Genomic DNA, 13,642 nt, shown 5'->3' on the forward strand with positions numbered 1-13,642 from the left:
AGCCCATAACTTTATTTTTTTAATTTATTTTTTACATGCTGCTGAAGATGGAACCCAGTGCCTCACCCATGCTAGGCAAACGCTCTACCACTGAGCTACGGTCCCAACCCCCAAATGTAACTTTTTAATGAATACTTATGGAATGCTTAGTCTATACTAGCTAAGGTACTAGGTTCTAGAATTTGAAAAATTCAACAATGATATGCCTAGCGTGTGCAAGGCCCTAGGTTCAATCCCTAGTACTGGTGGCAAGGCAGGGGCATGATACAATCTCTGTCTTTTCAAAAGCTTGTCAAGTACAGGAAAAAACACCAACACACAATAAATGTAGCATTTAGTATGAGTGTGAAGTGCTAAGAAAACTTAAATAACTTTAATACATGTTATAAAACCAGCTCATTCAATCTTCACTCCAACCTCCCTACAGTCTTCCCCAAGAATACCTTTTTGCTGTGCACAAGCTAACAAGTTAAAGAGCTAAAATCAACATTGTCCAATTATTCTTACCACTAGGCCTCTGAATATAATTTCTGATCTAGCAATAAAATACTTTTATGGAATACAGAAAATGAAAATGAGATGTAGATCTATTACTATCCCTGCACATTATTTTCTTTTTCTTTTTTCTATATTTTTTTAGTTGTAGTTGGACACAATACCTTTATTTTTTTTATTTATTTATTTATTTATTTGGGGTGCTGAGGATGGAACCCAGCACCCCGCACATGAGAGGTGAGCACTCTACCGCTGAGCCACAGCCACAGCCACAGCCCTGGCACATTATTTTCTACTGGTAAGCTACTAATAGAGAAGTAAGATTTTTTTTTCCCCCAAAGTATAGCTCCAAAAGTGCATTCTTCAATTCTTTGGATAAGCAGCAGCACTGGATATAACCACTGTATTCCAAGTTCCAATGCCCCGATAGATAAGCTTTCTGAGTATCAAGAGGCAGAGGCAGTTCAGGCACCCACACTGGCAGAAGCCTTGGTTTGAAATCCCTGAATCAGGTTTTTTTTTTTTTTTTTCAAACATTTACTTTTTAGTTGGAGGTGGACACAATACCTTTATTTTATTTTTTTATGTGGTGCTGAGGATTGACCCACTGCCTCACACGTGCTAGGCAAGCGCTCTTTCTCTGAGCCACAAACCCAGCCCTGAACCAGGTTCTTCAAGTCAGTAATTCTAGTGGCACCATCAGTGCTAATGGTTTCCACAGTGGATCAGTATGAGTTCTAGGATTTATTCATGGAAACCTAATTCATACTTTAAATGGCTAGAACGGCTTCTGTTTCTGGGACTTTGAATCACCCATTTAACTACACTAAGTAACACCTTACAGGGAAAAAAGAAACAACAAAAGAAAGTGAGAAATACCAGTGTAAGAAAGACTAGCCAACTGTGAAATATAGGTTAGACCTTAAGATATGTGAGAAAATAATGAAGAATGAGACTAGATTCAATATCTTGAACTCTTTCTTTGACCATAAAACATTTTAAGTTCCTGAATCTAGGACTGGTCAAACAAAGGAATAGTTATTTATCTGATATGCAGATCATCTCAACTTTGATTTTCAATACCTTTCTAATCTGGGCGGGGGCAGGGGGGGTGTCTGGGAACTGAACCTAGGGCCTTGTGCATGACAGGCAAGCATTCTTCCACCTGAGCTATATCCCCAACCCCCACAACACGTTTCACTTGAGTATCTGTCATGTTTTCCCGTTTCTTGACAGGAACAGTAATTTTAGATTACATTCTACATATGGTAAGTAATACCTTAATACCTTGTTATAGTCTTCTGGAAAGTATAGTAAACTTACATTGATTTAAATTCCAAACTTTCTCTTCTAAAATGGGTAGCAACTAACATCTGCTTCCCATCAAAGAGGATAATGTTTTCTAATCTCTTCCAGCTTCTAGTGACTACCATCAATCCTTGACTGATGCTCATCATTCCCATCTCTACTACTGTTTTTATATCACTTTCTGATCTTTATGTCAGATCCTCCTTTACCTCCCTTTATCAGGACATCTGTTATTACATTTATGGACCACTATATAATCCAGGATAATCTCCTCACTTTAAAATCTTTAATTTTTATCTATAAAACCCCTTCTGCCATACAAGGTAACGTCCACATTTCCAAAGATTAGGACCTGGATACTTCTGAAGGCTATTACTCAGTCTATCATAGCATGGTTCATCTTAGAAAGATCAGATGTGTACATAAATCAGAGTACTGAACAAGTGCAATTAATGTATTTTTCTCATGGTAAGTTAACCAATCAAGTTAGCACTATTGAATGCTGCTAGCCATTGGACATAAATTCAACATATCGTGTTTTTGTTTTGTTTTGTTTTGTTTTGTTGGATGTCATTCATCAATCCACATTATATCTTTCTGCCAATAGTGAAGGTTCTAGTAAAAAGTTTATATCCATTGTAGCTGACAAAAAGTATAAAAGTGATGATGCTAAAGATAAAGGTGCTGAGTGAGTTTGTCAGCACAGTCATAACAAAGTATGATAGATATGATGACTAAATAGAGATTTATTTTCTCTGAATTCTAGAGGCTGAAGACCAAGATCAACATGTCAACAGGGTTAAATTTGACTGACATCCTCTCTCCTTGGCTTATAGGTGACCATTTTCTCTTTTTTGTCTTCACAAGGACTTCCCTCTGTGTTTATACACTAATCTCCTCATTTTATAAAGATACCAGTCATACTGGATTAGGACTCCCACCCAAATAACCTCACTTTAACCTGTCTCTTTTAAAGACTCTATTTCCACAGTCACTTCTGAGATACTAAGAGTTAGGCCTTCAACAAATGAGTTTAAGGGACAAAGGACAACTTGAAGAGTAGCATACTTGATTTTAAAATTCTTGAAACACCTTTAGTAAATTGGTTGAGGAAACCTAACACAAATATCAGCAATCCATTGGGGGTAAGGAGAAGTGCCTTGCTTGATTTTATAGACAAGGGCACCAAAACTATGACAGACCAAAGATATTTGGCAAGACCAAAAACTCAACAAAGAGCCAAATGAAACTATCAGTAGAAACAATTTGGAAGTTTTTTTTTTGTTTTTTTTTTTTTTTTTAATGGTAACATGTAGACTTGTGGTGTAACTCAGTAGTAGTGCATGCTTAGTATGCATGAAACCCTGGGTTCAAACACCAGCACCACCAAAACAAACAAACATTAAGGCCAGTACATGAAATTGGAAATACATATCCGTAAGGACTAAACTGTAATAACCACATATAGCAATGGTTCTCAACTGTGGTCTAAAGACTCCTGGAGTCCCCAAATAGTTCTCAATTTTTCCAACTATCTGTGTGAAGCCAAACTTTCTTCACCTAGTTCAACCAAAACAATAAATCACAACAGAATGAATACAGAAACAGATTTGGGAATCTAGTTTTCTTCTAATAACAAAAGATATATGCAGAAATTATAAAACAATGCTTCACGAAAATCTTTGGTTTTGATAAGTTATTTTTCATTAAAACATTAACTGTATTAACTTATAATGCATTTATCTTATTGTTAAATGAGCTAGCAAATTTTTGTGTTAATTTTTGATAAGTATTAAACAGTCTACCCACATAATCCAAAGCCTTTTCAGATGCTCAAAAATGTAACATGTAAAAGGATTCTAAGAAAAAAACATTTGAGAACCCAGAATATTGATACAGTTAATTAGTTCTTTCAATCTAGGAGCCTTGCCCCTAGCTTGCTACACAGTGCCCATAAATGAATAGGTTTTGCTACATAAAACTAAATGGTCCCCTAAGAGTTGCACTTACTTCAAGAGCTCAATATGTAAGGTATTTACTCACCCATACAAAAATAGGGGCTGGGCATTCCTACATATAGGAGAATGCAGTTACAATTAGAAGGCACTGTAGTACAGAAGAGAAAACCAGTAAGTCATCTATAAGTTAAGATGCCCAGCTTTTGATTTTGAAAGGCATCCTAGCTCTGTACAACTTTATGCAAATCTTTTATTTTTCTGGGTGTCAATGTTATGAACCATAAAAAAATTAAAGACTAAACAAAATGACCTAATGTTGCCAGCTGCAGTAATACCAGCAACTCTGAAGGTTGAGGCAGAAGGATGTCAAGTTCAAGGACAATCTGGAAAACCTAGTGAAACCCTTCCTCAACATAAAAAAAAAAAAAAAAAAAAAAACCAAAAGAGCTGGGAATATAACTCAATGGTCAAGTGTCCCTGGATTCAATCCCTAACATGGCAGAAACAAAAAATAAATAAATAAACAAAAAAGACCTAATATTCTTTATGGTTCTAAATCCCAAGATTTGTGAAAAACTCAAAATTCCAAATGGAAAAGGAAATCAAAATGGATAGTGATAATCATTCTACAGAGCAAAGACTAATTGTGATAAAGTTAAAAAGTGGGTGATTTGGAAAATTTTTAATATTGACAGATTTACTCTTAATATTACTTTCTATATTTTAGATTTTAAAACAAAATTTTAACTAAAAGCATACCTCCTTGCATGCAAGGCAAGACAGAAATAAATTTCTCATAAAGCCCTGAGAGTCAAAACAAATTTCTTTCACTACAATGAGTTCATTCAAGTAATAACTGAAGAACAATAATTTGGAGTAGCAAGAAAATACTCTTTCTACTTCCCCAATGAAGAATAATATGCCCAGGTCTGGGATGTAGCTCATGAGAGAATGCTTGCTTGGTATACACAAGACCCAGGAATCAATTCCTAGCACCACAAAAGAATATACTGTCCCCCACCAAAAGCTTATTTCTAATTAAACCAATTAGATTTAAATTATGTTTAAGAGTCCCAAGTATTTCAAAATAAGTTACAAATGAAATGTTTCGTGTCTTCCCTTTGAACTTTTTCCCATGACTCTCAGTAAATCTATTGAAAACCTCTCCAGTTATAAGAATTAAAATAGCTTCCACATTATGAGAATTGAATTTGGTTTTTAAGCTTTTTAAAAAATTTTTTAAAATTATACATGGACGCAATATCTTTATTTTGTTTATTTTTATGTGGTGCCAAGGATCGAACCCAGTGCCCCACATGTGCGAGGCAAGCACTTTACCACTGAGCCACAACCCCAGCCCCAAATTTGGTAAGCTTTAATAGACTCAGCAAAATACAGACAACACATATAATTAGAGGGAGAAAATAATTTTATGTTTTGTTACTTAAAAACATGTACAGGCAGTCCCTACTTTGCACAGTTCTGATACACATGAATTTTAGTCAACCACATTTTAGTTAAATAACACCAATTCCCCAACAACATAGTTCAAATTTCAGTTACCACAAGAACTGTAATTCCATAAAGTACAAACGTTGCTAGTAGTTATTCAGCACACAAATCACCACATAAATATCAGATGAGCAACATGACTAGTGACCAATCATGTCACTATTTTGAAGTTCATTTAGTGAAATTATACCTTTATTATTTGGTTCATCAAATAATGCAAAGTATGTAATTCCCCCAATGATAAGACACTATGTGACATCTTACAAAAAGAGGAACTGGCCAACAAAGATGAAACTGCAGCAAAAACATGAAGAGTAATAATGCTACAAAGTGAAATTTAAAAAGAGAATGTAAATGGGCTTGTAAGAGTAGTTGAATGTAAGAATGTTGACATTGTTGCCACTTGAGACACTTGAGACACTCTATAAACACTGAGGAACATTGTGAAGGTGAACATGACATAAGTGAACAAAGCAGTTGAGATAAAAAAGGTGATGCTATTACAGACGAAGTGATATTTCATATTAATGAAACTCTCAGGGATACTTCACAATATTTAAAAACCGAAGGACAAAATATTGAGAGCTGACCCACACTTCGAAAGTAGTACGATCATTCACAAGGCACAGAAAAGATGTTTGCTTCATAATAAAACTTAACTATACAATTAGAAGGTAGCATGCTTGGTCACTTTTTATAATCTCCAACAACCATGTAAACTAACAACTGCTGGTACAATGAATGTACAGTGATTCTCTGTTTATAATCAATGTACAAGTTATTAACTGCCATGCGTGCCGCCCACCTGTAATTGCACAGTTTGGGAGTTGAGTTAGAAGGATCACAAGTTCAAACCAGCCTCAGCAACTTAGCAAAACCCTAGGCAACTCAGCTGAGACCCTGTCTCTAAATAAAATATAAAAAGGGCTAGAGATGTGACTCAGTGGTTATAAACATCCATGGGTTCATTATTTTAGCAAAATTCCAATCTATATCCATTTTGTTCTAAAATCCACAAAGGAAATAAAATATCACAAAACCTGAAAACAATATAGTAGCTGCTGAAAAAATTAAACAAAGAATTACTTATGAACTAGCGATTCCACTTCTGAGTATATACCCAAAAGAATTAAAAGCAGAGTCTTCAGATACTTGTACCCTGGTTCATAATTGCATTATTCACAATAGTCAAAAGGTAGAAAGAATTCAAGTGTCCAGGGATACATAAACAAACAAAAAGGGATATATATATATATCCTTTATATATATATATATATATATATATATATAAATGATATATGTTATATATATATAAAATGATATATGTTATATATATCATGATATATATATGATATATTGAGAGAGAGAGATTGGAATGTTATTCATCTTTAAAAAGGAAGGAAATTCTGATACACACTGCAACATGAATGATGAACCTTGAGGACATTATGCTAAGTGAAAACAAGCATGTCATAAGTACGCCATGATTCTACTTACGTGAGGTACCTAGAGTAGTCAAATTCATAGAGATGAAGAGTATAATTGTGTTTGTCAAGGGTTGCTGGCATACAAGTACAGAGTTTTAGTTGAGGAGATAAAAAATAGTTCTGGAGATGGATGGTAGTGATGGCTGCACAACAATGTATATGCACTTAATGCCACTGAACTATTGCACTTAAAAATGGTGAAAATGATAAATTTTATGTTCTGTATATTTTAGCTATAATAATAAAAGGAAAAAGGAAAAAAACAGCAAAAAAATCTTTTTCAGACATATAAAACAAAAATAATTCACTACCACCAGACTGGAATAACACTACATCTTAAAGGATAACAGAGGAATAAAGGCCACCAAAACTTTGAGCTATAAAATAACTTCCAATAGTTAAAAGGACTTAAATCATGTATTTTTCATTAAGAAATGGTATCTATGGTTAAATATAATTATTTTCCTAATGTTAAATCTCTTTGAAACTGATTTCTTAAAAGCATAAAAATAAGAACATAGCATTAGGGGTTTTAAGACATACCTAGAAGGAAAATGCATGACACCAAAGCACAAAGGAGAGAAACAGAATGAAAAACTGTTGCAAGGTCTTAAACAGACTATTTCAAGAGTCTACCTTCATGTGGTAAGTTAAAGATATTTATCAGGAAGACTAAATGCAAGCAGAAACAAACAAGGTGAGGGGATCTTAATGATAAAGGGATTAGTTCATCACGAGAATATAACAAGTCTAGGGATGTTATCTAATAAAATCATATATGTCTATATAACAAGAAATGATAAAAATCAAAGAGAAACACCCCAATCCAAAATTTCAGTTGCCAATGTCATCCTACTTTCCTCAATAATTAATAGAACAAGTAGAAGCAATAAAGATATAGAAGAACTGAACAACATTCAACCAACTGACCTAAAGAGAGTTAAGAAACAATACACAAAATTACATCAAAATATGCATTATTTTCAAATGCATACAAAACACTTACCAAGATAGACCATATTCTTTGGTACAGAACAATTCTTAGTAAATTGACAGAATAAAATCATATAAAGTATTATTCACAATAGCCAAGATATGGAATCAGTGTTAAGTGTCCACAAATGGATGAATGAATAAAAAAAAATAGGGGGACTAGAGAATATCAGGCTAAGTGAAAAAAGCCGATCCCAAAAAACCAAAAGCTGAATGTTTTCTCTGGTAAGTGGATGCAGGGGGATAGGGAAGAATGAAGGAACTCTGGTTTGTGCAGAGGGGAGCGAGGAGAGGGGTTGGTTTGCAGGTATGGGAAGGTCGGAGAAATAGACAGACATTATTACCCTATATGCATGTATGATTATACTACTGAAGTGACTCCACACCATGTACAGTAAGAGGAATGAGCAGTTGTGCTTCATTTGTGTACAATATGTCAAAATACATTATACTGTAAAAATAAAGAAAGAAATAGGGTGTGTGGGTATATGGGTGTGCGCAAGCGCACATACTATATCTGCGCATATGCAATACGTGTTGAATACTATTCATCCTTAAAAAAAAAAAAAGAAATATTTTTTCTTCTCTCTTAAAAGAAGGAAATCTTGCCAGGCGCAGTGGCACATGCCTATAATCCCAGCAACTCTGTAGGCTGAGGCACAGGAAGATCAAAGTCAGCCTCAATAGATTAGCGAGGCACTTAGCAGCTCATCAAGACCCTATCTCTAAATAAAATGGTGGAGGCGGGCAGGCTGGGGATTGGCTCAGTGGTTAAGTGCACCAAAAATAAATAAATAAATAAGGAGGAGGAGAAGGAGGAGGAGGAGGAGGAGGAGGAGGAGGAAATCTTGAGCTCTGCAACAGGATACAATGGATAAACCTTAAAGGATATTATGATAAGCAAAATAGGCGAGGCACAGAAAGACAAATACTGAATAAGTTTACTTTTTGAGATATGAAATTTTAAAATGTCAAGCTCGCAGAAGTAGAATGAGGGGTAAAGAAAAACAGAAACTTAATCAAAAGATATAAAGCTTCAGTTATGCAGAACAAATAAATTTTGGAGATCTAATCTATACCATATAGTCAAAAATATGGTATTGTTGAGGTGCAGTGGCACACGCCTTATAATGCCAGCAGCTGGGGAGGCTAGACAGGAGGATCTTGAGTTCAAAGCCAGCCTACCCCAGCCTCAGCAACAGTGAGGTGGCACTAAGCAACTCAGTGAGACCCTGTATCTAAATAAAATACAAAATAAGGCTGAGGATGTGACTCTGTGGTTGAGTGTCCTTTAGTTCAATCCCCTGTACCAAAAAAATTACAGTATTGTTTGCTTGAAATTTGCTAGGTCAGGGCAGTAGATCTTAAACACTCTCACCATACCAAAAAATGGAAAACTATGTGAGGTGATGAATATGTTAATTAACTTGATAGTGGTAATAATTGTGCAATATATATGTATATCAAATATGTATGTATATCAAAACATGATATTGCACACCCTACTATACCTTAATAAAGTTGGCAAAAAAAACTAATTATCTACTAAAGAAATGTTAAAAAAATACAAAGCATAATTTTCTGATCACATGGATTTAAATTAGAAACCAACAGCAGAAATATCCTTGCAAAATCCCTATATATCTGGAAACTAAATAACACCTTTCCAAATAGCCCCTGTGACAGAAAGAAATCAAAAAGCAGAATTAATCCCAAGGTAAACAAATGAAATAAAAAATATCAGAATGAGGGGGCTGGGGATAAAGCTCAGTTGGTGGAGTGCTTGCCTTGCATGCAGAAGGCCCTGAGTTCAATCCCCACGCCACCAAAAAAAAAAAAAAAAAAAACAATGAAAATCAATGCTATAGCAAAAACAATACAGAAAATTAATAAAACCAAAGCTGTTTTTTAGAACAAAAAAATTAGTAAACCATTCATATTAACAAGTTAAAAAAAGACATTGATTACTAATATCAAGAATGAGTAATAGTACATCACTACTGATTCTACAGATATTAAAAGGATAGAAGATTGTTATAAATAGCTTTAGAGATCCAACAAATTAAGTAAAATGGCTAAATTCCTGGAAAGATGGAAAGCTTACTCAAGAAGAAGCAGATAGCTAGAAAATGTATGTACTAAAAATACATTTTCTGAATCTACTAAAGAAATTAAATATGTAATAGTTTAAAAACCTTCCCACTAAGAAAACTATAGGTCCACATGGAATACTGCCCAACACAGCCTGTAAAACCAGCATTATGCTAATACCAAACCATCACAAAATAAACAAAACCAGAACAAATAACCCTCAAGAGCACAGAAGCAAAACTCCTAACAAATTTTTAACAAATTAAATAAAGCCTAACAATCTGTGAAATTGGTAATACATTATAGTCAAACAGGCTTTACCCCAGAAAAGAAACAACAGTTTAACGTTAAAATTAACAAAATGAAAAACAAAAACAATGTGATTCACCATATTAACAGACCTTTTAGAAGTATGGTCATTTCAACAGATGCCCAAAAAGCATTTGACAAAATCCATTATCTATTATGATGAGAATATTATCTGTTCGTAATAAGAGAAACCTATGACTCTATGGTATAACCACTCTAGAAAACAATTTAGCAGTTTCTTATAAACAGATACCTACTACATGAACTCTATTCAGAAATATTTATTCAAAAGGAAAAATAAAAAACTTGACCAGACAGAGCTCTATATACAAATGTTTACAGAAGTTTTATTTGTAAAAACCAAAATATGAAAATAAACCAGATTTCAAATAACATGTGAATATGGAAAATGTGCAACAGAAACCACTGAGCAATAAAAAGAAGCAAAATCTTTTTATACACTACATGGATGAATTTCAAAGTAACCATGTATGTGAAAAAACCCTTTGCAAAAAAGGGGGGTGGTGGTTCATATTATATGGTTCTGTTTATATAAAATTCTACAAAATGTAAACTGATCTATATTGACAGAAAGTCTGAGGACAGGGTAAAGGGAGGGATGGAGGGAAGAATTACAAAAGAACACCTGTTGATTATCTTGACTGTGTTGATGGTCTCATGGACATCTGTGTATGTCAAAATAGATCAAAAACTGTAAACTTTAATTGTGCACAATTTATTTTACCTCTAGCTATTTGAAGAGTGGTAACAGTTGCACATCAATGTAAATGTACTTGTTGCCACTGAAGTGCACATTTAAAAAATGAGTTAAATACCAAGCATGGTGGCCCATGCCTATAATTCCAGCTACTCGGGAGGCTGAGGCAGGAGGATCACAAGTTCAGCCTGGAAAACTCAGCAAGATCCTGTCTCAAAATAAAAAGGGTTGGGGATGTAGTTCAGTGGCACTTGCCAATCATGTGCAAGGTCCTGGGTTCAATCCTCAGTACCAGAAAAACAAAACAAAAAAGATTTAATTGGTCATTTTTATGTTTATTTTAGTACAATTTTTTAAAGGCCTCATAAAAACAGAAGGTTACTGAATTTAAAACTGACGCTAAAAGCGATAATGCCTATAGTCAGTAATAAGACAAAGAATTCATATTTCCAGTCTGTCTACCATCTTCACCACATGTTTTGTCTGTAATGAACTATAATTTACAACAGTAGTTCCATAGTAGAACTGAAAAGACTCCTATCACCTAGTGATGTCTTAACATCCTAACATAATGCATAAATCATGTGTTCTATGGTGATGTTAAAGTAAACATATTTATTGTGCTGCCAGTCATCTAAGAGGACAGCACATATATTTATGTACATGTTATACTTGATGGTGATATGTAACAACTATGATACTAGTTTGTGTATTTACTATACTCTTTATCAGTATGTTATAGTGTATTACTTTAGTTTATTTAAAAAAAAAAAAAAGTTAATGCATAACAGTATGCCATACCCAGCAACAGCCTCATACAACTTCATACAACTTGTGTTTGCTGCTCTTGATGGCATCAAGAAGCTACATCAACTGACTGATTCAGACCACCTAGGTGTGTATAGGTATACTCTATAATGTTCATAGAGTAAATCACCTACTGACAGATTTCTTGTAATACATAACTGTCATTAAGCAATGTACAATGGTACTTCTTAAATTTAAGCTGTCATTTTAAATGTAAATGTAATTTACATTTAAATGTAAATATAAACGTGTTTACAAACTGTTACCTGTGAGATATGATTGATGGAAGACTCCATTCTCCGAAGCTGAGAGGCCTGGATATCCAATAACTGGAGAACATTGTTGGCCAATGCATTTATTTGATAAGCAACACTAGCTAGAGATTGAGTTGTATATGCTTTGGTTTCTTCTAAAGCTTTTCTCTTGTCTGTAGCCTGAAACAAGAACAAAAACAATCAATATTTACTTAGATTAACATTCATCATGCATTCATTCTATAGAAAGACAAATTATAATTTTAATTTAAAAAAGCATAATTCAATCAAAAAATTATTGCACCATTATTATTATAGTCTTAGGATACTGAATTAAGCTGACGACAGAAAACTAATTTTTTTAAATCTGACCTTGTTACCTGATTTTAAGACATACCACAGGGAAGAGTAACCAAGACAGCATGGAATTGACATAGACTAATGAAAAAATGACATAGACTAATGAAACAGAATTGAGAACTTAGAAATAAATCCACACATCTATAGCCAATTGATTTTTGACAAAGGTGTCAAAAACATACAATGTAGAAAGGGCAGATTTGTCAATAAATAGTGCTTGGAAAACTGGATACCCATATGAAGAAGAAAGAAACCAGACCCTACTTCTTTCTATATATATGGTGATCCATTGAAGTGGATAAAAGGTGAGACTGGAAACTACGAAACTGCTAAGGGAAAGCACTTTAAGACATTGATACAGGCAATGACTTAAAAAATACTTAAGACCCCAAATGCATAGGCAGCAAAAATAAAAATAGGCAAATTGGATTATATAAAAAATAAGAAGCCTCTGCATAGAAAGGAAATAATCAACAGAGTGAAGAGACAATCTAAAGAATGGAAGAAAATATTTTCCATCTATTCATTTAAGAACGGTTTGATGTCCAGGATACACAAGGAACTTGAAAAACTCAACAAAAAAGGCAAATAATCCAACTGAAAAATAGGCAAGTGGTCTGAATAGGTAGCTCTCAAAAGAAGTACAAATAGCCAAGTGTATGAAAAGCAACATCAAAACAGTATGGATATTCCTTAGAAAACTTGGAATGGAACCACCATTTGACCCAGCTCTCCTACTCCTCTATCTATACCCAAAGACTTAAAATCAGCATCATATAGTAATACAGCCACATTACTGTTTATAGCACCTCAATTCCCAATAGCTAAACTCTGGAACCAACCTGTATGCCCTTAAATAGATGAATGGATAAAGAAACTGTGGTATATATACACAATGGAATATTACTCAGCATTAAAAGAGAATAAAATTGTAGCATTGCAGGTAAAAAAAAAAAAAAAAAAAAAAAATCTGACCTTGTAATCTAAATTCACTTACTAGCTTTTGTCACTTTTTTTGTGATTCCTGAGGATATTCTATACGATCATGCTGTCTTTAAATAAAAACAATTTTATTTATTATTCTCAATCTGTATATCTTCAGTTTCTTTTTCTTGCTCTACTACACTGACTGGGGACTTTAATATAATATTGAATAAAAGTAGCTGCTCCCAACATCAGAGGAAACACATTGTCTTTTACAATTAAAACACAGAACAAAGGTTTTCCATTGATGCTCTTTTTGAGAATATGGAAGTAAATCTTGGTTATTTTCACTGTTAGACTTTCATCTGCCTATTTTTTACTTTTCAGTGTACAGGTTATACACATCGTTTTCTCTCAGAGTGGAAA

General features: G+C 33.9%; 1 protein-coding gene across 28 annotated transcripts in view; it reads right to left on the reverse strand.

Moving 5' to 3' along the window:
* Abi1 (abl interactor 1) overlaps positions 1-13,642 on the reverse strand; it is a 103,961-nt gene that overhangs the window by 53,626 nt on the left and 36,693 nt on the right. For all 28 annotated transcript variants that reach the window (XM_058578608.1, XM_058578607.1, XM_058578609.1 and 25 more), the window contains one exon: positions 11,945-12,112. In XM_058578608.1, the coding sequence (XP_058434591.1) occupies positions 11,945-12,112 (168 nt within the window). The remainder of the gene's footprint in view (positions 1-11,944; positions 12,113-13,642) is intronic.

Source organism: Marmota monax, unplaced genomic scaffold (genome assembly GCF_021218885.2).
Source record: "Marmota monax isolate L192 unplaced genomic scaffold, Marmota_monax_Labrador192_F-V1.1 WCK01_AAM20220418_F8-fsc00072, whole genome shotgun sequence".
NCBI classification, from domain to species: domain Eukaryota; kingdom Metazoa; phylum Chordata; class Mammalia; order Rodentia; family Sciuridae; genus Marmota; species Marmota monax.